The sequence below is a fragment of the Schistocerca americana genome, chromosome 1, assembly GCF_021461395.2.
Source record: "Schistocerca americana isolate TAMUIC-IGC-003095 chromosome 1, iqSchAmer2.1, whole genome shotgun sequence".
Taxonomy (NCBI): Eukaryota; Metazoa; Arthropoda; class Insecta; order Orthoptera; family Acrididae; genus Schistocerca; species Schistocerca americana.
Window position 1 is genome coordinate 547,396,358 of NC_060119.1, and position 25,322 is coordinate 547,421,679.

The following is a 25,322-nucleotide window of genomic DNA, read 5'->3' on the forward strand; positions in this document are numbered from 1 at the left end:
CTTACCCCTATTTTTATCAGGATTTCGAACACCTTGCACAATTTTACATTGTCGAACGCTTTTCCCAGGCCGAGAAATCCTTTGAACATGCCTAGTTTTTTCTGGAATCTTGCTTCCACTGTCAACTGCGACGTCAGAACCGCCTCTCTGGTTCCTTCACCTTTCCTACAGTGATGAAAGAGGGCCTGACTGATTCACTGGCTCATCATTATCCAGTCCAAACTGCTAAGGATGGAAACTAGAAATTTGAAGAGGGCGATGATCTTATACTGTAAACATCGTTTTCTAAGGGATTGCTCGAAATTCCAGCCCTAAGGGAGTGAAGTTGGGATGACAGCTCTTTTTTTTTAGTAATTGGTTATTAAAGTACTAATAAGGCTTTTTAAACCTACATCAATGAAAACTGGTGTTTGACTTCAAGGCTAGAAATGGGAAAAGTATGTTTTCAGTGTTTTTGAAAATTCAGCCCCTAAGGATGTGAAATAGAGGATGAAAATTTTTATGGAAATATTGCAATCCGAAACCATTTTTAAAGTTAAATCTAAGAAAATTTGTATTTGGCTTCTCAGTTAGAAATTTAAAAAAAAATACATGTTCCAACGTTTTTGGGAAATTAACCCTTAAGAAATTAAAGTAGGAGATGAAAATTTCTGTGGAAATATTTCATTACAAAAGCGCTTCTGAAACTAAATTTCTGAACAATTCTATTTTGCTTCTTGGTTAGAAATAAAAGAATACGTGTTTAGCTGTTTTTTTTTGTTTTGGTTTTTTTAATTAACTCCCAAGGGGACAAATAGGGGCTGAAATTTTTAGGAAAATATTTCGTTATATTAAAACATTTTTAAAGCTAAAGCTGTGAAAATAGGTATTTTACTTCTAAAGAAAGATGTTTTAGGAGATGATAGTTTCTATGCAAATATTCAAAACGCAAGATTAACACAGACCTCCGACTCCAGCTACTAAATCGTTTTTTGGTCAGAAGTACATACGAAAATGTCCATGGTTCTATGGCCTTACTTAGTATGAAAAGCTTAGAAGATGTTGCAGTTTGTGAACAAATCAAAATTTCGTTTAAAGAAAAACAAAGAAAATTAAAAATCTGCGCAGACCATACAGTCTATGTGAGTGAAGCAACGGGTTCGAAGTCAGTACTGTATAAATGTGCATGTTTCCGTGACAATTGTGATTGATGATAAAATCTTCTGATTCGTTAGGCCACGTAACATCTCTCTTCAAACTTCTCCAATGCTCGACGACTCGCACCCTCTGCCGTGATCTTGTTGATTCCGCTGGCGTCCCCTGGTGCCTAAACACTCGACTGTAGCCATAACTCTCTTTGTGGATACCACTGTCTTGATATTCTTGTTGGTGTGTGTGTTTGTGTGTGTGTTTGCTGGAGGGGGGTGGTGTCTCCATGCCATGGACCCGTGGGTCATCAAATATGTAGATACAGTGCAGCAATGGAACACCGTACCCCGGGCGAGATAACACCATTCACTTGATTTCATTCTCGTCTGAGAGCTGTTACGGTATCCAGCGAGGACACGTATTCTGGCAGTCCATTGTATTGTGCACGATAACCAGGACACTGCCAGTGAAGGTGTTAATTTCGTGGCCAGTCCGCTACACACAAATACGGCTATCGGCCTGAGTGACTTTCGACACGGCACACGTCATCATCTGAGGTGGTTGTGCGTGTCCGACCTGAGCTTCGCTCGTCTCACACGTTTCTTCTGCCTTCATCAAATTCCTGGCATCAAAACCGTATCTGTTTTCTGGACTTTACACTAGCTCCAGAAACGTCCAGTAGATTGTGATGGATTCTTTAAATGCAAGACTTTATCATATTTCGCCGACCACGTATCCGTCTCGCCTCCATCAGCCCTCTACAACAGTTTTGAAGTAACTTTATACATCTTGAACAGACCCGGGAAACGGCATGAAACTACCATTGAGCTACCACCGGCCGGGGACCTGAACTGTCGTCCTCTCGAATGCAGTGTCTTACTATTGCTCCACCTAGCTCGGTCGGTACATTTCCTCTGGCCACTCGACTTTTTTTTTTAATATTGAACGTACGTCAACACGAATTATGCTCTCTTAGTATCGTTCTCTTTCGTTTGTTTTGACATGACCTGTCACTGAGCTCGTCATACGTGTATTCTTAGACACCCAGTCGCTGGGAGGCAGCGGTGCGGCGCTGCCGTAGGAGGAAGTTGTAAATTGATGCAGATGTCCTCTGGTCCATTAGAGTGTTTGTCAGAATCGCTCGCCGGTCGTTTGTGCCTGTGACGTCACTGAAACGAAGGCAAGTGTTTTGTTACGACACAGCGCGGGCATTGTATCCGGTTTCCGAGGATTCAGAAAGGGCAGTTGATTCTTTGGCATTAGGCAATGTTTTGAAGTTAAAGATGATCCATGTACGCTACATCAGAAAAAAGCCTCTACATGTAATTCGCTTCTCTTAAAAAAAACTATACAAGCCATCTTCTGTGTTGAAGTGTTGCTTGAAACAGGTAAACTAAGAACATGCAGGAGAAGTTCAAAATACTCGATTCAGCGGGCTACTTCGTGATTTCTAAACTGTCTGCTACCGAAGCCGAGGTCATTAACCCACGCCTTTGCGGTGGCACTTGAAGGTAGTCGGTAATAATTTTGGGGAAAAAATATTCACCGCTAGTATTTGGCCGGCAGGAAGGGAGAGGTAGCTGCGTAAAGTATCCTGAGCCCTTTGCGCCTCTCTGTACCATGTCAAGGACTGATGACATGTGGCGCCGTTGACAGTGATCTGTTAGTAGGAGAGGGAAGTTAAGCTTCGCGACGAACTTGTTCAAATGTGTGTGAAATCTTATGGGACTCAACTGCTAAGGTCATCAGTCCCTAACCTTACACACTACTTAACCTAAATTATCCTAAGGACAAACACACACACCCATGCCCAAGGGAGGACTCGAACCTCCGCCGGGACTAGCCGGACAGTCCATGACCGCGACGAGCTTGTGCTATTCAACAGGAGTAGGTAGACTCGTGGCGGCACCCGGTTTAATCTTCAACATTCAGTCTCATTGTAATCAACAACGCCAACACAGCACTAAAACTCCACGCGCGCAGTCGTCTACACTCAAATGATACACTTAATGTGTATGTCGTGAGAACTGAAAATTCACGCCACACCGAGACTCGAACTGCCTTAACCACTGGGATACCTGACTACGCCTGCAGGTCTGATTCAAACATTCTTTGCCACTGACGTTTGCTCATTTGTAATCCGTCACAACGACCGCAACTTTTCTCGTGGGGTATGTGGGAGTGGCACCACACAATTTCGTGTGCCTCAGTGTCCCGGAGCAACTGTTATCTCGCCAGCACTTAATGCGGTGTCAGGCATGCGGTGTTCCATTGCACACCGTGTCAAAATATTTGATGACACATGCGTCCATGGCATGGAGATACCACTCCCTCCTCTCCCCCCCCCCCCCTCCCCCCTCACCAAACAAGAAATTCGAAACAATGGTATCTGCAAAGAGAGTTGTGGCCACAGTCGAGCGTTCAGCCATCAGGTGACACCAGCGGAATCCTCAAGATCACAGCAGAGGGTGCGAATCGTCGAGCATTGGAGAAGTCTGAAGAGAAATGTGACGTGGCCTAACGAACCAGAAGATTATATAATCGCTGACAACTGCCACGAAAACATGCATACTTATACGGCACTCGCTTAGCACCCGTTGCTTCACTCGCGTAAACTGTATGGTCTGCACAGACTTTTTATGTTCGTTTTGTTTTTCTTATAAACCGAATGTTCGATTTGTTCACAAACTGCAATATCTTCTTCCTCGTACAAGTCTTTCTATTGGACTCTATTACGTTCAGCCTTGTCAAATATTCTCTCTCTATGCTCGTCCTCAAATACGTAGAGTCTAGGAATCCTACGTACTCGTTTCGCTAGACAAACAATTCAAACAAATCGTATTCATGAGTTTTAATATAAAGGCAAATGATAATACTTAACTTTGACAACTACACAGATGTGGCGCAAGCAAGCGCGACACACAAGATAAGTAACTTTACAGTACAACAATTCCCAAGCCTTTACAAGCGAAGGAACGAGCGTTGACGCTTCTATCCAAGTCGCTAGTCTTGAAGCTGCAATTCAACTGGGCGTCGCCAATCGGTTGCATAGGGGCCGCTGCTGTCGCGTTGTCGTCATGGAGAGAGGTCGGTCAGCGTGCGATTGGCTGACGTCTTCTCACAGCCATCTCTTCTCTATTGTTCCCGACTGGCATGCTGGCGTTTGACTTTACGCCTTAACAGACTCCACTTCAGCGACTTGCGTGTCCCTAACATACACCAGTTATCTAACTGAGGAAAGGGAAACGTACAGTTTAAGGTGAAATCCGAACCACGTGTAGCTTCTGGCGACTCCTCACATCATTGAGAGCGTACGTTAAAACGGAGATTGAAAAATTCGTGGCCTGGTTTCTAGGCACGCGCTTTACCGCTAGACCACCAGATTGTCTATAGACTTTGATGAGTGAGTATACAGGTATCACAATAAGTGACGTATGGCCGTATCTTTTGACCGCAATGACTTAGCTCAATTTACTTACCCGCCAGGGGACCATAGACCTTAGTATTTGATGTAAATTTGGACTTAAACCTCCACCCTTTCCTGAGAAAAGGGGTCTTAACAAAAGGACGGATAGACAGTCAATGGCAATTTTTTCGTGTGAATATAACCACAAATTAACAATTTCTAGTTTTTTTTCCTTTGCTGGTACTGTGAAACCTTGCTTCTTGTCAAATTTCATGGTTCTAGGTCAACAGTAAGTGTCCTATAGCTTTCCGAGTACCGTACCTAAATTTGTAATGTAAACGGACGTTTCTTTTGATTGGTTTGATATAGAACCTTAAATATTTCACCTCCCCAACAGCAGATCTTAGGTATTTAACAAAAATTTCAACTTCATACCCATACCGGTTTCTGAGAAGGAGTTTTATCAATCGTACCGACACACATCCGGACGGACAACAAAGTGATCCTTCCTAAGGGTTCTTTTTTACCGATTAATGTGAGGAACTATGAACAGGTAACGTCTGCGGACAAGTCACGCCAGTGACTAGCCTATTCGCCTGACTGCAGGTAGAGTACAAAATTTCTTCGCTGCGGCAATAGCAAGGGGGCATGTGTGGTGTAAGCTGTCTCTTTAGCAGACATTTTTTCTTTGTTTTCATGTAGGGAAATTGTCCCAAAAGTTTGTAACAGCATTTCTGAAACACTCTGTATAACAAAGGCAATCATTAAAATATACTCTTGTGCCTTCTATACATTACCATCCGCACTCAGATTTTTGTTTACAGACTTTTAGTCTACTGTACGTAAATTTCTTAATATTCCTCGTCTCAAACCAGAGGAAGAAAGGCTACGTGGCGGTAAAAAAAAATAAAAATCTTGTGAGGGGTAGAATTAAAACACCTATATAGTCAGACGCAAAGAAAGAAGGAATATTATAATATAATATTTTTACTATTTAATGAAGTATCACTCTTGTGATTCTCTCGAAAAGCCCTCTGAAATGTCGCAGGAAAAAAAAATAGTTCGTTTAAAGAGAAAAAGAAAGTCGATGTCTTCATACGGCAGCTATGAAAGTAAAAAGGTACCTATGCGTGTCAAAAATATGGCAATATTATCAGCTATAACTTAACGAAAACCGCTCGTTAATATACATTGACTGGCAAAACAAGTGAAGCAAGTACAAGACGTGGTCGGATGTCAGGGTGACTTTGTGCTCGCACACACCATCGATGGATACGTAAATGATTAGAGTTGCAATTCTCTGGGACAGGTAAAACAGCCACGAGAGGGCGTTAGTGTTGCTCGTGTTTGTTAGTGTTGCTATCATGTATGGTGCGGTATATAAGGTGGGTCAACAGCGTCATATGTTAAGTGATCACTGTGATGAAGACAGAGATGCGGCGTAATCGTGTGAGACAGTGTTATCAGCATCAGTCACACTTTGAAAGGGGTATAATTCTGGATCTCCATATCGCTGGATGGTCGAACCATGCAATATCTACGTTTATGGGGTATTCGTGTGTGACGGTGACCCGGCGTTGGACTGCATGGTAACATGAGGGCAGACATATTTATCGTCAAGATTCCTCTCGACCATGTTTGACCACCCAAGGGAGGATCGTCATAATATGCACACACCAAGTACATCTCCTTCACATCTGCACCTGCTATCCGAGAACAAGTAGTGGACTACTTGAAACATTCTGTGAAATCCTGTACCTTTGGTTCGAGACTAACAGCAGCCATACTATGGAATTACCGCCCAATGTTTAAGCAGCCGTTAACCCGACAACACAGACAGCTGCTTTTGGAGTGGTGCCTTGACCGGGAAGCATGGACTGCTGATCAGTGGCATCTCATTATCTTCAGCGATGAACCGCGATTCTGCCTTACCATGGATGATCTACGTCATCGAGTACAGCGGCGACATGGGTAGCTATCTTACACCTGTGGTCATGGAGTGTGGAGCCATCGGGTGCGACTTCATTCAGGTCATGACTGAGGGAACTCTTACGGCACAACCATATGCCATGGACATCCTGCATCTCCATATATTACCTTTCCCCGCGACAGTATCGTGTTGTCACTTTTTAGCAGCAGATTGAGAACCTACACATGGCAGAAGTCTCTGAGAGCTGTGTGCGTGATGTTGAGTTATTCCCATGGTCAACAACATCCCCTGATCTGTCCTGGATAGAACGTGTGTGGGGCCAGCTCGGACGTCAACTTCGTCCCAGGGCCAATATTGAGAATATCAAGGACCAGTTACAACAGTTTTGGACCAGCTTGCCTCAGGGGAGGGTAGAACGACTTTATAATACCCTTCGTGACAGATTTAGTGCATGCATCCAGGCCAGTGGAAGAGCATAACGTAATACTGGTAAGTGGGCTCATATTGCCTAGCTCTTTGTAAACTTGACTGGACTATGCAATCACCGAAATAACATCACATACCGTCTCAACCCATGAAGTTTCATTTCGTTTCCTCCTCTACTTCTGGGTGCTTCGATTTTTTTCAGGCACTTTATTTACTTGTTCTAAATGTGTCTGTTGCAGAATTTCCTAACTGTGACGAACTGATGACTTGTAAATTATGGATGAGAATTTGTTCTGTACCGTTTCGATATGGGATTTATATTTCTCAATGTGTCTTAATTTCTCAACATCAATGAGTCACCTTGTATATATGTTGGCCAACGGCATTGCAGCAGTGGTAACGCAGGTTCCCGTTAGATAACCCAAGTTCAGTTCAAAAATGGTTCAAATGGCTCTGAGCACTATGGGACTTCACATCTGTGGCCATCAGTCCCCTAGAACTTAGAACTACTTAAACCTAACTAACCTAAGGACATCACACACATCCATGCCCGAGGCAGGATTCGAACCTGCGACCGTAGCAGTCGCGCGGCTCCGGACTGAGCGCCTGAACCGCGAGATCACCGCGGCCGGCCCCAAGTTCAGTGCTGTCGGGCTTGGCTAGCACTTGGATGGGTGACAGCCCGGATCCACCGAGCGCTATTGGATGCACGGGGCACTCAGCCCTTGTGAGGCCAATTGAGGAGCTACTTGACTGAGAAGTTGCGGCTCTGGTCACGAAAACTGACAACGGCGAGGATAGTAGTGTGGTGATCAAGTGTCCCTTGGTATACTCATCCAGTGACGCCTATCGACTGAGGATTGAAAGGTGGTCAGTCGGTACTGTTGGGCCTTCTGAGGCCTATTCGGATGGAGTATATATGTCGCACTGAGTGAATGAGTGCTTTGTACTTGATGGTATGTCTAGTGAAACCGTGATCTCTGTTGGCACCGTGATAGAAAACACCGCCCGTATCACTTTTTATTTTATCAGTGATGACCAGTTTCGATCTGGTCAGCAGATCATCTTCAGATCTAGTGCCGCAAAGTGCAGTTCGTCATTAGTGGTAAAAAAGATATAAAATCATTTTTATGTTACTTCTTACAACTTGCAGCACCAGATCTGAAGATGATCTACTGGTCAGATCTAAACTGGTCATCACTGATATATGACAGTGTTTTTCAGTAATTAAAAGAGCGCTACATGTTCGGCTCAGATGAGAGGATAGTTTGTAGGTGGTCGAGGAGCGGAGCTGACCTGACGCTGTAGTTGGTCCTGATGATGAAGTCGAGCAGCGCCCGCGGCCCCAGGAAGGCGTAGGAGCGGCGCCAGCTGGAGGTGATGTTGAGCAGCGCGGCGTGCACGTCGGGCAGCAGCTCGACGCGCTCCAGCACGCGGTTCATGGCCGCGTCCGACGAGTTGTGGAACCAGCGCTCCCAGCCGCCCTCTGCTGCACCCACATCCCGCCGGTGTACAGCTATAGGTGTGTCCAGATCACGTCGACTACCTACAGCTTTACAAATACGTGTTGATTTCAAATAGTGTATGGGAAAAACGAACATTCGCCACAAGATGATCATGGACTGGTTTCATCCAAACGTAATCACCACTGGGAGACTAGACGATCAATAGCTGTAATTACTGTTTCGTAAAACGCGGTCGGCCACTGACGGATCCACAGCTTCATACGCTCTTGCACTTCCTCATCCAACTGCTGGTTAAGTAAAAATGCGGGTGTGCCATTTAGAAAGTTAGAAAGACGAGTGCAGCGGCGCCAGCTTCAGGCGAGCACAGGTGTTGTGCTTTATGAAATATAACATAACCATCACAATGTTGCGAGACAGGCCAGCCTGTAACTGTTTGGAAATACTTAATGTAGAAACAAGGTGTCACAGGCGTTTCCACTCTGGCGGCTGACAAAGTGTTCAATGTAGAGGCAAAAGGCGGAGCACAGACCAAACGTGCAGCTATGAAGAATACCCTAGCCATTTGCATTAATATCGCTCTTTCAGCACCACAGCCCTACCACCATGGGGGCTGTGCCGCCTGATGAGGACCGCAGCTTGCATGTACCCGAGGGCAGCCTGCCCTAAAGCTGTTCGATCCTGGAGCTGCTGCGAGTAGTGGATCACTGCCCGCTACGTCACCGATCAGCCGTGTACCGGCACCGTGGGAGGCGGGGCGAGAATCGTGCCGTCTCAGCGCGAGGGGCCTTGCATGGGCCGCTGAGCACTGAGCAGCGCAAGCCCGCTCGGCTAGCAGCGCGGTCTAACGCGCTGCTTCCCGAACGGGAAGGCATGCCGGTCCCCAGCACGAATCCGCCTGGAGGATTAGTGTCGAGGTCCGGTGTGCCGGCCAGCCTGTGGATGGTTTATAAGGCGGTTTTCCATCTGCCTCGGCGAATGCGGGCTGGTTCCCCTTATTACGCCTCAGTTACATTATGACAGCGATTGCTGCCCGAACACTGTCTCCACGTACGCGTACACCATAATTACTCTACCACGCAGACATTTGGGATTACACTCGCCTGGTATGAGACGTTCCCGTGGCGAGGAGGGGGGAGGGTGGAGGGCGTCCAGGGGGGCCGAACCGCACAGTAACCCTGGGTTCGTTGAGGGGCGGCTGTGGAGTAAGTGGACTGCTGTAGCCTGTTGCGGGGTTGTGTACCACTGAGGGCTACAGCGGGAACAAAGCCTCTCCGTCCTTTCTATGTTTCCGGTTCAATACACACACATGCACACACACACACACACACACACACACACAGACCCACACACACTGAGAAGTGCAGCTGGCGGAGGAGTCCGTGTCACGAACGTAACGGTCGGCCGATGCTGGGCTCCGCCAGTAGGCCTGGATGTCAACAGTAGCCGAGGCAGTGGGCTTCTTCGGCCAAGTAACCGCCATCCTGTACTGGCCTGCAGCAAGATGCTATCATAAAGAGGAAATTTGTGGTAAGTTCTATGGGGTCATCGGTCATCGGTCGCTAGGCTTACACACTAGTTAATCTAACTTAAACTCACGCTAAGGACAACACGCACACCAATGCCCAAGGGAGGACTCGAGCCTGCGACGGCGGGAGCCGCGCGAACTATGGCATGGCGCCCTAGACCGCACGGCTACCCCACGCGGCTAGTAAAGAGCTTTGAGTATTTGCAGGCTTAAATAACTGGGGTGAAGGAAATGGAAAGGAAACGGAAGGGGAAGAGACGGGAAGGAAATAATGACTTCCAGCTGCACAGAGCATTGTGGCAATGCAATGGCGAGAGCTGACAATTTCTGCTGAACCAGAACTCGATCCTCTGGTTCTCTAGAACGGTTGCCTTAAGCCGGCCGGCCGCGGTGGCCGAGCGGCTCTAGGCGCTTCACTCCGGAACCGCGCGACTGCTACGGTTGCAGGTTCGAATCCTACCTCGGGCATGGATGTGTGTGATGTCCTAAGGTTAGTTCGGTTTAAGTAGTTCTAAGTTCTAGGGGACTGATGACCTCAGATGTTAAGTCCCATAGTGCTCAGAGCTATTTGAACCATTTTACCACCGAGCGAGGTGGCGCAGTGGTTCGACACTGGACTCGCATTCGGGAGGACGACGCTTCAATCCCGCGTCCGGCCATCCTGATTTAGGTTTTCCGTGATTTCCCTAAATCACTCCAGGCAAATGCCGGGATGGTTCCTCTGAAAGGGCACGGCCGACTTCATTTCCCATCCTTCCCTAATCCGATGAGACCGATGACCACGCTGTCTGGTCTCCTTCCCCAAAACCAACCAACCAACCATTGGCCATCCAGACATGCTTTCCGTCAAACCAAAATTCCTAACTTCCCACTCTCCGCACCCTCTCCTCGCAAATTTCTGATTCGGATATTGGTTGTGCATGAGCATTGTAACTTCTTCATCAATGAGCCACCGGGCCCGTAGAATGACAGATATGAGTGATATCTGTTCTACTAGACAAGTTCGACAGAACAGACACCACTCGTATCTATATTTGCTGAGTGTATTCCTGGCAGTGCCTTGCGGCCGCGGAACCACTCCCTACTACCAACGATCCACAAAAGTAATGAACAGAAACACTCGCAAGATTGAGACTTCGGGCATATGTTGATCCTCTTCATGCAAAAACAACTTCTATATTCTATTCACCCTCATGAGTTTTTAATTACCTTTAATTCTACCGTTTTTCTGCAGCACATTATTTCTAGGAGTGCCCCTCTCTATAGCACTTCAATGAAGGTTAAGAATGTCAAGGGTCCCTTATCGTTAACACTAGCTGAAGACGAAAGAACTGTTGAACAGGATTTTACACTTCCTATCCTTAATAGTTTGTTATATAGGATTGGGGGTGGGACGGTAGGGGGAGGGATGCCCCCGCCGCATACTAAGCCCCACCATCACTCCACCATGGGCATCCACATACTGATTTGTAGATATTTCACACTGTTTTACTGGTGTTCGTCACACCGGTGTTAAGTACGTTTTTAGCCTTTAGATTTCCACTGTTACAGTTCTCATCTCCATCCAGTTGGCGTTTCTTATTCCGTTACTGTCTTAACCCTGCATCAGGTTGTCAGAGCGTCAGTCGTGGGGAAGGTGTCTCTCACCGCAGACGAACCCTGAGAGGGGGGGGGGGGGAGGGGGGGGAGGGGAGACGAAGGGCGGACTGCTCTCTGACTTGCAGACCAGCCCGACACATACATTTTTATTTCTCATTTAACTATTTCTCTTTTCTGTTATCAATATTGCTTTTAATGAGTTGATTTTACCACTGCTACATAACAATTACATCAAGTATAGATTTAAGTGTTAGGAAGTCGTTTCTGAAAGTATTTGTATGGAGTGTAGCCATGTATGGAAGTGAAACATGGACGATAACTAGTTTGGACAAGAAGAGAATAGAAGCTTTCGAAATGTGGTGCTACAGAAGAATGCTGAAGATAAGGTGGGTAGATCACGTAACTAATGAGGAGGTATTGAATAGGATTGGGGAGAAGAGAAGTTTGTGGCACAACTTGACTAGAAGAAGGGATCGGTTGGTAGGACACGTTTTGAGGCATCAAGGGATCACAAATTTAGCATTGGAGGGCAGCGTGGAGGGTAAAAATCGTAGAGGGAGACCAAGAGATGAATACACTAAGCAAATTCAGAAGGATTTAGGTTGCAGTAGGTACTGGGAGACGAAGAAGCTTGCAGAGGATAGAGTAGCATGGAGAGCTGCATCAAACCAGCCTCAGGACTGAAGACGACAACAACAACAACACATAACAATTCGATGACATTTCTGGCTTATGTCACTAACTACAGATGGACTATCTCTTCAAAGAGGGACTGATGGCCTCGTTGTTTCTATGTATAGGCCATTTAACCCATCCACCTTCCCACAAAAAAAATCCAAAACTATTAGTATTTAGAATGCAGCAAACAGTTTAAAATTTTCTTAACTTTAACAGTTTAATACATTTTAACGCAAACAGAAGCTACATACCACGTAACAGTATCAAATTCCTTTAGTTCCTAATAGTTACTCAAAGATAGCAAAATATGATCTTTGCCAACGGTTAGCATTCTTTTATAGATCAAGTAAAAGCTGTCAGCGTTGTATGGAATACTATCTTTAGATTTCTGAAGAAAACAGGGATAAAACATAGGAGCGAGAGGGAGGTAGTAGTTAAGGGAAAGTTAAATATGGTTAACGCCTGTCCCAAATGTTTTAAATCTATTCACAGGGCGAGCTGTAAGTGACAGTCAAGATAAATTTCGAAAAGGATTTAAGGCTAGGGAGAGGAAATGAAGACATTGATGTCTGCTCGTGTCACTGAAATTCTGTCACAGACGGAGAAGTATTTGTAAGATTAACTGAATAACACACTGGATTGTGTTTTGGAAATGGTTATAAGACGAATACAAATAAAAGTAAAACAATGGTAATAGAATGTAGTTGTATTACGGGAGCACTGGGGCGCTCTAAGGCAACCAACTGAGAAGGCGTGGGAATTCAGTGCAGATGTCCACATATTATTTCTAGATTTCAAAAAGGTATACGATAGCGTAAACCGCAGACATTCCTAAATATAGCGAAGGAATTTGAAATACCGTCGAAGTTAATCAGATTACTTAGTTTCGGATAAAGACGCCTGTAGCAGAAACTGAAACTTTTAAGGCGTTCACTGGAGTGTGACAAGGTGACGCCATTTCACCTACTTTATTTAACCTCGTTTTAGAGAAGATCGACAGAGAATTGGCTAATACTAACCCACAAGGTATCCTAGTGCAGGAGGTGAATATTACGTCTTGCCTACACAGACGATGAAGCACTAATACGTAGTTCCAAAGCAGAATTAATAATAATGGTCAAAATTATTAGAAAGTCGCTGAGAAAACAGGATTATGTGTTAATGAAGAAAAGAGGGATTATCGGTCACAAGTAAGAAAATCCGAAGTGATGCACAGTTGGTTGTAGACGGATTAACTTTCGAGACAGCTAACAGCTGAGTGTATTTGCAGAGTCTTTTTTAGAAACAATAGAACGAATGTAGAAAGAGATGCCCATCCAGCAGCAACGAACAAAAAAACTTTTGTTTTAGCAAAATCTTAAAGAAAAGAGGCCTTAGTACTAGATCCTTAATTTCCTTGTATTAATGGAGTTCTATACCGTTAAAATTAAACGGATGTGAAGCATTAACATTTAAAAACAAGACACAAAGGAACTAATGGCATTAGGTGCAAGTAGGCATTGATTGAAATCAATGGGGGAAGTAGAAAATTTGTGCCAGAGCAGGTCTCATGCCGACTAAGCAAACGCTCTGACCACTGCGCCACCTGGATACAGTGATCATCGCAACTGCAGGGCTACCCTAACTCACCTCCCGTCAGACCCAAATTCTCGGCTTATCGACACACTGCTGATGTAATAACCCTTGCTCTTATCCTGTGGCCGAGCGGTTCTAGGCGCTTCGTCTGGAACCGCGCGACCGCTACGGTCGCAGGTTCGAATCCTGCCTCGGGCATGGATGTGTGTGATGTCCTTAGGTTAGTTAGGTTTAAGTAGTTCTAAGTTCTACGCGACTGATGACCTCAGATGTTAAGTCCCATAGTGCTCAGAGCCATTTGAGCTCATTATCCTCGTTACTCTCGGCATTTAGCCGATCCCCATAAGAGTTAGATCGTGGTAGGCATCTGATGTGCATCCCCACTGAAGCGATCAATTGGTAGTACTAGCTTTACTTATATATGTTGTGTCTGTTCTTTCGGACATGTCCGAATGAAATATAAAATATTTAGCAAGAAAGATGAAAATAACTGCTAATATTCGAAAGAAAAATACCAAGGAAATTTTTTGGACATGTATATTATAAAATTGAAGTGGAATGGACGATAAGTAAAAATGAAGAATTTCAAGAACTAAGAGAGCTGTACCAACACCATAATATTGTCGATGCGCTAAATAAGCGATGGATGAATTGGACAGGCAATATGTCAAGAATGACGGGGAATAGACTACCTAGAACAGCATTCAATAGATGGAACCAGAAGAAGAGGAAGACCCAGAATTAGATGTCGAGATGACATCTAGGAGGACATTACTAGGATGAACAACACCAAATGGGCAAACAGCGACTCGACAGAAAGAAATGGAAGAGTCTCGTAGAGTAAGCGTATGGTCGATAAGGCCCTTGTCTCACGTAAAGTAAACAATAAAAGTAACACTGAGTGCATTAGATTGGGGTGTAGCCCTATGCGGAAGTAAAACGTGATCAATAAAGAGCACAGACAAATGTAGGATGTGAGAGAATAGGAGCATTTGAAACGTGGTATTACAGAATAGTGCTGAAGTTTAAATGGATATTTACAGTGTCTAACGGAGAGATACTAAATAGAACTGGGGTGGAAAAATCATCATGGCACAATTTGACCAAAAAAAAAAAAAAAAAGGAATAGAAAGAATATACCCTGATTCGCCAAGGAATTATTAATTTGGTAATGGAGGGAAGTGTATGAGAGTTGGAGGGGAAGATTGCCAAAAACAGTAATAGAACATAAAGCAGGTTTAAATGGGTGAAGAATGCAGGAGCTAGGAAGATACGAAATGACTTGCACGAGAGAAGGATTCAGAAGTTAAGAAGATACGAAATAACTTGCAGGAGAGAAACTAGTGTGGAGAGCTGCATCAAAGCAGCCTTTCAGTCTGATAAGTGGAACAACAACAACAGGTTTCTGTTTATTTCCACTAGTCCAGTTTTAGTTCCACTTTAGCTTCTTGTTAACGGTATCGCCAAGTAGTAGAATATGATAAGTGTTCAAGAGCCGGCCGATGTGGCCGAGCGATTCTAGGCGCTCCAGTCTGGAACCGCGCTACCGCTACGGTCGCAGGTTCGAATCCTGCCTCGGGCATGGATGTGTGTGCTGTCCTAGGGGACTGATGACCTCAGATGTTAAGTCCCATACTGCTCAGAGCCATTTGAACCATTTGAAGTGTTCAAGACAATTTTTTTGTGATTGTCAAAGTTGCAATGTGCAAAGACTCGCATTTATGGCCAATTTTTACGTTTGTACTTCTGTGGTATCAATGAGGAGAGCCACTTTCAAAATCTGTCGGAAGTGCAGAAAGTATCAGCACCTCAGAAAGGGTCTGGAAAGTTGCTCTGTGTTTGGCAAGAGGAGTCAATAGACCTGTAGCAAGCGTTTTCCGATGGATTATCGCATTACGAGAATTCCAATTAGAACCAGCGGACATCTCCATGCAGCGAGCAATTTACTCTGTTAGTTATTCTGGCCGTCTCCATTAGGATACGTGTTAGGACTGTTGGCACACTGCTAATGGGTGTGTCAGCGTCTGATAAAGGTGCGACGACACAATGACGTGCGACCATAGGCGTCTGCAAGGTGCGGGCAAGATGGGGCACTTGTCCCCTCCTGGAAACTAGGTACAGGATTTTTATTCGTTACAGAATGCTCACACATTTTTAGCAATGATTATCAAAGACTCTATTGATCTTAAACTAGCGAGTCCGGTGGGAACTCCTGTGACTTAAGCATTCATTATACAGGATATAACGGATATTAGTGCATATGTTTTTACGTGTGGCATCTTAATATGTACACACATCAGTGAGTTGATTATATTTTCACTGTACGAACGGCCTTCCCACAGACATGTTACAAACTTTACGACCTGATATTTTCACCATAGTCGTAACAACACCACTGAATGGACTATGCCTGTCAGTATAGACTAACCATTTTGCGCCCACGCGTCCACACTTCAACAACTGACCTGCTGGCCCGGGGAAAAGAAGCATTAACGGTTTGCTCTTGCCACACATACTTGGAGATACTAACCAACCTAAAAACATACAACTTGTAATAGCTGTTATTATTAGGCTGCAAATGATGCAAATACTGCTGTAACGTAGTTCAGTACACCGTCTTCAATCACCAATACAAATATCTGGAATCAGACTCGTTACACCCAGAATATCTTGGATTCTTTTTAGATGTCACGTTGCTCATGGGAAATTACACCGATTCCTAGATGCGGCGGCGATTTCGGCGCTGTTGTGCAACCAGGATGGAAATGAAATATTTCAGAACCGTACCGAAATAGAGTCCTCAATCTTTGTAACTTCTTCACACAGACCATCTCGAACTGTTGCAGGCCGGGGGGTGGCCGAGCGGTTCTAGGCGCTACAGTCTGGAACCGCGCGACCGCTGCGGTCGCAGGTTCGAATCCTGCCTCGGGTATGGATGTGTGTGATGTCCTTAGATTAGTTAGGTTTACGTAGTTCTAAGTTCTAGGGGACTGATGACCTCAGAATTTAAGTCCCATAGTGCTCAGAGTCATTTGAACCAATTTTTTGAACTGCAGATTGCCAGGCGAGTGGACTGTGGTGACAACTCCCAGAACAAGATAAACATTGCAGCAGTTTAAGTCCCCATCATCTGACCAGTTTCTATAAACACGCCGATCCCTTTGCTGGACAACTGAAACACTAGTTTACTGTTTTCCATGAACAAAGAGAACCCGTGATGGTTTGTAGAATATACGTTCAGTTTTACACGACAAAGTTACTGTAGCGCTCTCTGGAAGACACGGTCATGATGTACTGTAGGTGTGTACCTCTATACCGGGGGGCTTAAGCTTGTAGGGCCGACCTTAGTTGGCTGCCAGGCCACTTGGAGCGCTGCTGTCGTTCTCTGCTTTCGTATTGTAACATGGGCACACTTTTTACATGTTCAGTGTTCTGTACATACATAAATAATAGATTTGTTTCTGGAGAGAGCCTGCCGTGAGTAAAACACAATTTTTACCTTTTCTTTTATTTCCCAGACATGTTTCACTGCAGGTCTAGCATCATGAGTAGGCTCTTGTTATATTTCTGCAAAACAGGAAAAATCCTCTTAGCTGCTTGTACAAATATAATTTTAGATTTTAAGGCAGTATTTACAAATTTGAAGAAACAGGCGAAGATTTGCAATAATACATGCTTCGGTTTTCCTGGGTTTTTATGTATATCATTCCATTTCTTTTCTTTCACAGTTTGTTATCTGCAGCCATATAGGACATAAAGTAGAAAAGATATTTACTTCGAAATCTTACGACTGGAAATATTATGATTATGCCTAACATTACTGAATTCAGCATGGAAGACTTGTGTGTGTGTGTGTGTGTGTGTGTGTGTGTGTGTGTGTGTGTGTGCGTGTGTGTGTGTGTGTGTGTGTGTGTGTGTATTTACAATACGTTTCCCTTTTTCTAGTTTCCCCATTATCTTCACTGTGAAGACCTGCACCAAATACCTTTCACTGTCACTGTTTACAAACAACAAAAACAATACTGCTGAACAGTTGAACGTTTTCTGGGCGGGAGTTTTGGACTTTTGTGAGATTTGTCTGTCATATGTGTGTGTGCGCGCAAAGCTCAATGGGTGTAAGTTTTATTTATTTAATTAATACTTTTTTATTTTATTTATTAATTGTTTATGTTTGTAGAGACATAATATAAGCCCAGTGATGATGTTGGAACTTCAGTGAAGCATGTCTAGGAAATGAAAGAAAAGATAAAAATTATGTTTTGCTCAAGGCAGACCCTCTCGAAAAACAAATCTATTTGTAAGCAAATATGGGCAGAAGAGCTTTAATCTCGAAATGATTATCTGTACGTAATCTTGAGAGGTAAATACGTTAGTATTTTCTGTCATAGAAGAGAGGAAAAAAATGTGAAATTTCAAGGTCGTAAAGATGTCCTCTCCAGTGGTGGGGACTTTCTCAAGTTCTATGGTGTGCAACATAACGCCTAAGGGAGTCCTAGAGCTACAACTTCTGCAGTGCAGGTGGCCTGACTGCACAATAATGTGATAAACTGAGAAGCCGAGAATTGCCTTGATGCAGTCATACTCTGATAAAAATTGGATCTACTCGCCTATTTCATTGCGGTTTTCGGATGTTTCCCACATTCATCTAGCTGTATGCTCGTCCTGAGTTGCGATTTTTCCCGCCAAGTCAAAACAGGAGCTTTAGAAACACATTTTATTTAAGTTTATTTATGTCAGTCAAGATTAAAACTAAAAAGCACGGAAGTAATGCAATAAATCCATTTGCATGATCGAATGCGATGTTTCATAAGCAAGCAAAGTGTTACAGGTGACAACAAAGTTGAAAAATTGTTTTTTGAAGTTTATTCCTGTTTCACCACTTCGTGGAACATTAAAATGGCATTTTTTGTTGGTTATTTTTGTTGACAGAGAACAGGATTTTCTCAATCGTTCTACATTTTTATATATACGGTGGTGTCAAAAGTCATGGGATAGCGATTGGTTCAAATGGCTCTGAGCACTATGGGACTTAACTGCTGTGGTCATCAGTCCCCTAGAACTTAGAACTACTTAAACCTAACGAACCTAAGGACATCACACACATCCATGCCCGAGGCAGGATTCGAACCTGCGACCGTAGCGGTCACGCGGTTCCAGACTGTAGCGCCTAGAACCGCACGGCCATTCCGGCCGGCTGGGTTAGCGATATGCACATATACAGATGGTGGCAGTATGGCGTACACGAGCTATAAAAGGGCAGCGCACTAGCGAAGCAGTCATTTAAACTCAAGTGAATCACGTGAAAAAGTTTTCTGCGTGATTATGGCCACATGACGGGAATTAACAGACTTTAAGGCGGAACATTAGTTGGAGCTAGACGCATGGGACGTTTCTAAGCCCGTTAGGAGATTCGATATTCCGAGCTCCACAGTGTATAGAGTATGCCGGGAATACCAATTTTCAGGCGTTACCTCTCACCACGGACAACGCAGTGACCGGAGGTCTTCACTCAACGACATAGAGCAGTGGCGTTTGCGTAGAGTTGTCAGCGCTAACAGACGAGCAACACTGCGTGAAATGATCTCAGAAATCAATGTGGGATGCACGACGAACGTATCCAGTAGGACAGTGCGGCGAAATGTGGGGTTAATGGGCCATGGCAGCAGACGACCGATGCGAGTGCCTTTCCTAATAGCACGACATCGCCTGCAGCGCCTCTCCTCGGCTCGTGACCATATCGACTGGCCCCCATACGACAGGAAAACCATCTTCTGGTCAGATAAGTCCCATTTTAGTTGGCAAGAGCTGATAGCAGGGTTTGAGTGTGGCGCTGACACAACGAAGCCACAGACCCCTATGTCAACAAGACACTGTGCAAGCTGATGGTGGCTCCATAATAGTGTGGGCTGTGTTCACATAAAATGGGCTGGGTCCTCTGGCCTTTGTCAATCGACCATTGACTGTAAATGGTTCTATTTGGCTACTTGGAGACCATTTGCAGCCATTCATGGACTTCATGCCCCCAAACAATGATGGGATTTTTATGGATAACAATGAGCGGATAATAATTGTTCATGATTGGTTCGAAGAATATTCTGGATAATTCAAGGGAATGATTGGTCCAAGCAGATCGCCTGACATAAGTCTCATCGAACATTTATGGGACGTAATGGGTGGCTATAGTGGCAGCATGACTCAATATTTCTGCAGGAGACTTAAAAGGACTTGTTGTGTCCAGGCCACGTGGAGTTGCTGCTCTATCCCGGATGATATTATTAGGTATCCCATAACTTCTGTCACTTCAGTGAATACAGTCGTTATTTTGTGCTGTTATATCGTAGCTGTTTCACTTATTGCTGTTGTGGTCTTCAGAACGATGGCTGGTTTGATGCAGCTCTTCACTTTAGTCTGTCCTGTGCTGTTCTGTTTATCTCTGCATAGCTGTTGCGACCTACACCTCTTTGAACCTGCTTACTGCATTCAGTTCTTGACGTCTCTCTACAATTTCATCTATCACCTCCTCCTCAACACACACTTCCCTCCATTAAAAAAAAGTCGATAATTGCTTAGTCAAGCTGTGCTACAAATTTATTTTTTTCTCATTAGGATTCAGTGCCTCTTCACTTGCTATCCGATCTACCCACATGATTTTCAGCATTCTTGTGGAGCACCACATTTCAAAGCTACTATCCTCGTCTTGTCCGTACTGCTTATAGTCACTTCCGCGCAAATCTACACCCCAGGCAAAACTCTTTCAGAAAAGACTTTCTAAAACTTCAATTTGTATTAGGTGTTAACATATACATATCTCTTTTTCTGACAGGTATTTGTTTCTATTGCCACTTTGCGTTTTACTTCCTTTCTATTTCATCTGTCTTAATTTATTTTGCTGCTCAAGTAAGAATATTTTTCTACTGCTTCTAGTGTCTCATTTATTGATCTAATCCCCTCAGTATCGTCTAATCTAATTCGACTGCATTCCATCACCCTTGCCATTTCCCTTGTTTTGCTTCTGTTGAACTTATAACCTGTTTTTAAGAAGCTATGCTTTTCGTCCAGTTGATCCTCCAAGTCCTCTGCCATCTCTGAAGTAATTGCAATATCACACGCAAACTGTAAAGTTTTCATTTCTGCTCCATGAACATGAATTTTCTTCCCTTTCCAAATTTCCCTTTGGTTTCTTTAATATAGATGTCGTATATTGGGTTGATGTGTAAATTAGTATCGTTTTTCCATAAGTTTAATAAACACACAGAGACTTTAGCCATCAATAATGTATTCTCCTTCACTATTTACAACAGTGTGCCAACGTTAGGGTAACTTTTCGATTCCGCGACTGTAGAAATCATGCGGTTTTGAGGCGAAGAACTCGTCAAGATATGTTTGGAGCGCTTTTTCATTCGGAAGGGAAGTTGCTTGAAGATTGTTCTATAGGGAAAAAGTGTAAATCTGAAGGTGCAGATCAGGTGAATAAGTTGGGTGTGGAATGACTTCCGAACCCAGCTTCCGTATAGTGTTTGTTGTTATTCTAGCAAAAGGCAGGTAAGGCTTATCGTGGAATAACATCTCTTCAGGCAGTCTTCCCGGTCGTCGTTCTCGGATTGCGTCTGCAAGACGTCTCAGTTGTTGACAATGAATGTCAGCAGTGATGGTTACATCTCGAGGAAGCAATTTGTGGAACACCAAACCGTCGCTGTTCCGTCAGATGCATGTGGATGCGCGCAGGTGTTTTTGTACGAGGAGTTGCTGCTTTGTTTGGGCTTAGCCATACCTTTTTTTCCTTATGTTAGCATCGATGTTGAGCAAGCAGAGATGCACATATGGCCGCTGATTACTGTTATTTTGCTTTAGAGCGTGCGGTGCACATACACCCAACTTTTGAACCTTCCCCACTGCATGCAAATGTCGCACGGTGGTGGAACGATCACAGTTCATCACATCTGCCAATTTTTTGAGTACAATGAATTGGACGATTGCAGATGAACGCGTTTAAACGATCTTCATCAAATCGAGAAGGTCTTGCTGAACGTGGTGAATCACTATTGTCAAAACGATCCTCCTTCGAACGGGTCAACCGTTTTCTTGCTGTACTCTGTACAGTGGGTTTATCCCCATTCACGACGCAAATGTTTCTGGCTGCCACCTCTCTACTGAACTCAGACAGAAGAATATGCGAAAATGCTCTGATTTCTCCACTTGGCATTCCATTTTCTAGCGTCCATCCTCCACTCACTACCTCCAAATGGCAAAATGACAAAATGTAAATTCAAATAGCAACAGTTAACTACAAATAAAAAATGACAATCGATAAATAAACCCATAGCACTCGGAATACCAACACGCAAAACAAGAATGATACTAATTTATGCACCACCCTAACTGTTGAGGATTCTGCCTTGAGCATAATAGTTTTTCTCGTTAGCTATTTTGGTGATACTAGATTAGGTCCTCAGTGGATCTTTCTTTATTTCATTTAGCAACACATTTGTTTGCCAGTGTAGATTCCTTACATCTTTATTACACATCATGGGGAAAAGGTAACTGTATACAGAAATCTGAAGGATTTTCTGTATGTAGACAGAGGAAAGAGAGAGAAAGAGATAGGTGTATGCAGTAGGTCTGTGCACATAGAACTTCCATGCTTCTCGATTGGCTACAGCACACAAACAGTTTGCAAATGCAGATTCCACCAACTATGAAACACGTATAGTAATACGGTTTTAGTAGCCATAAAATATTCGAATTTCTGATAAAAAATAGGAGCAAGCTATAGGCCAGGGAAAGATGGTTAATATACAACATGAACAAGCACCAAAACGGAGTAATAAGACTGGGAGATTAAGGACAAAGTACTCGGATAAAAAGGCTGGAAGACAGGTCTGTAGTCATTTGCGCTGGAGTTCCAGCTCACATCGAAGAAGCAATGACGGAAATAAAAGAAAGGTTCAAGAGTGGATCAAAATTGAGCGTGAAAGGATATCAAATATAAGATTCGCTGATCACCTTAGTATCCTCAGTGAAAGTGAACAAGAATTACAGCACTTGTTGAATGGAATGAACAACCCAATGAGTACAGAATACGAACTGAGAATAAACCGAAGAAAGACGAAGGCAATGAGTAGTAGCAGAAATGATATTTCTAATAAACTTAACATCAAGTAGACGAAGTTAAGGGTTTGCGCTACCTGGGAAGCTAAACAACACACTATGAGGGAAGCACGGACAAAGAAGCAGACAAGGACAGGCAAACGTAATGGATAAATAACAGAGATTATGAGTTTGGAGCACGACATTGTATGACAGTGAATCATGGGCTGGAGAAAAACCGGAAAAGAAGAGGGTCGCAGCGTTTGAGATGTAGAGCTATAGAAGGATGTAGACTGCTAAGGTATGCAATCAGGAGGTTCTCCGCAGAATCAGAGAGGAGAAGAACATGTGAAATATTGAAGAAGGGAGAGGATGATAGAACGTATGAGGAAATAACTTCCATGGTAGCAGAGGGAGCTATAGAGGGTAACAACTGCAAAGGATGGCAGAAATTTGAATACATCCAACAAATAACTGATGACACTCGGTGCAAGCGCATTTTTGAAATGAAGAGGTTGGTGCAAGACATAAATTCGTGCCGGGCCACTTTGACGCAGCAAGAAGACCGATAACTGAAAAAAAAGAAAAAAAATTAAAACCGGTTAATATTCGTCGCGGACTTAGCTCGAATATGGTTGGATGGTGGTAGAATGTGTTTTGCGTCAATGGTAACATTTGTTTAAGATTGAAAGGATGCACGAAGACGTCGTCCGTCTGTAGTCAGGAAGGTACCGAACCGATAGAGAAAATTAGAGGAAGAATGGGAGGAAACCAGCGTATCACGATACCTCAGCTGGTTGATAACTTTCCTCAGATTTCTCGGAGTGTTTTGCAGGAGATCATGACATACTACAAATTCCGTGGTTGTTGCGTCTCAGATACACCTTCTACATCAACATCTTCATAGATATTCCGCAAGTCCGGAGAGTACCATGTACCACTACTAATCATTCCCTCCCCTGTTTCATTAGCAAATGGAGCGAGAGAAGGACGATTACATGCCCCCGTATGAGCCCTAATTCACGAGAAATTCTCAGTCCTTACGCGCGACGTATGTTGGCGGCAAAAGAGTCGCTCAGCAGTCAGCTTCAAATGCCGGTTCTCTAACCACAAAAATTAACCTATTACTGCTTCTCCGGATTCTCTTAATAGCTACGGTGTGGAACTGAACGGAATCTTGACCAATGACGAGATGCTTTCCCTATGCTAATGGGGAAAGAAAACAACAGTCTGTTGTGTAAATTCAAACCGACTTGTCCCACAAACCAAAAAACGCACACCGAACTGCGACAGCCACAAAGGTTATGGCAATCGCTTTATGGTACGCTAAAGGAATCTTGGTTATGAATTTTGTGGAACATAGAAGGATAATGAGTTCTGAAGCCTAATGTGAGACAGTAAGAAAACTGGGAAGAATCATTCAAAACAAGCGACGTTGTTTGTTGTCTACGAGTTTCGTGCTTCTGCTCGACAGTATTTGGCAACAATCTGCTCAGCAAACATACGAGTTGTTACGTGAGACGAAATGGAAAATTTTTGAACATCCGCAGTTCAACCCTGATTTCGCTCCAACTGATTTCCACCTACCCACGAACGTGGTGAACTGGCCTGATTTACAAGGAACTGATTCCGACGAAGTACTTACAGATTCGATTAGGTGCTGGTTGCAATCTCAGGAGGCACAATTTTATGCAGAGACAATCGGTCAACTCGTTAGAGCGGTATGGTAAATGCGTCCATGTGATTCGAGTTTATCTGTAGAAGCATCGGTAATTCGGAGGGATAGTTTAAATATTTTATTAATAACTTTAGTTTAACAGTTTGGAACTTGGTGGAACTGAACACACAAGTATTCAATGTTTGCTGAGTGGTCGAGGATGTGCTTACAATAGAAGACTAACAGAACGAGTCTTTGAAGAATCCCGAGAGTGCAGTAAAACATAACACAGAGTTAAGTGGGTTTTGAGCCTGAGTAAATATGTATGTAACAGTAAGCTAGAAGATTGGAAATGGTTCCTGCTCAGCAGGTATGGAGAGGGTCTACGGACAAAGACAAGATTTAAAAAATGGCTCTGAGCACTATGGGACTTAACTTCTGAGGTCATCAGTCCCCTAGAACTTAGAACTACTTAAACCTAACTAACCTAAGGACATCACACACATCCATACCCGAGGCAGGATTGGAACCTGCGACCGTAGCGGCCGCGCGGTTCCAGACTGTGGCGCCTAGAACCGCTCGGCCACTCAGGCCGGCAAAGACAAGATTAGCTTGAGCGAGCGAATGTAGGCGACCGCAGGATAGCCGCGATGAACTGCAGTTAAAAAATGGTTCAAATGGCTCTGAGCACTATAGGACTTAACATTCGTGGTCATCAGTCCCCTAGAACTTAGAACTACTTAAACCTAACTAACCTAAGGACATCACACAACACCCAGCTATCACGAGGCAGAGAAAATCCCTGACCCCGCCGGGTATCGAACCCGGGAACCCGGGTGTGGGAA

At 44.0% G+C, this 25,322-nt stretch overlaps 1 protein-coding gene across 1 annotated transcript in view; it reads right to left on the reverse strand.

The window, feature by feature from the left end:
• Positions 1-25,322, reverse strand: part of LOC124575455 (ionotropic receptor 21a) — a 185,340-nt gene that overhangs the window by 42,567 nt on the left and 117,451 nt on the right. Inside the window, exon 8 of the mRNA XM_047131196.1 lies at positions 8,178-8,379. Within this exon, the coding sequence (XP_046987152.1) occupies positions 8,178-8,379 (202 nt within the window). The remainder of the gene's footprint in view (positions 1-8,177; positions 8,380-25,322) is intronic.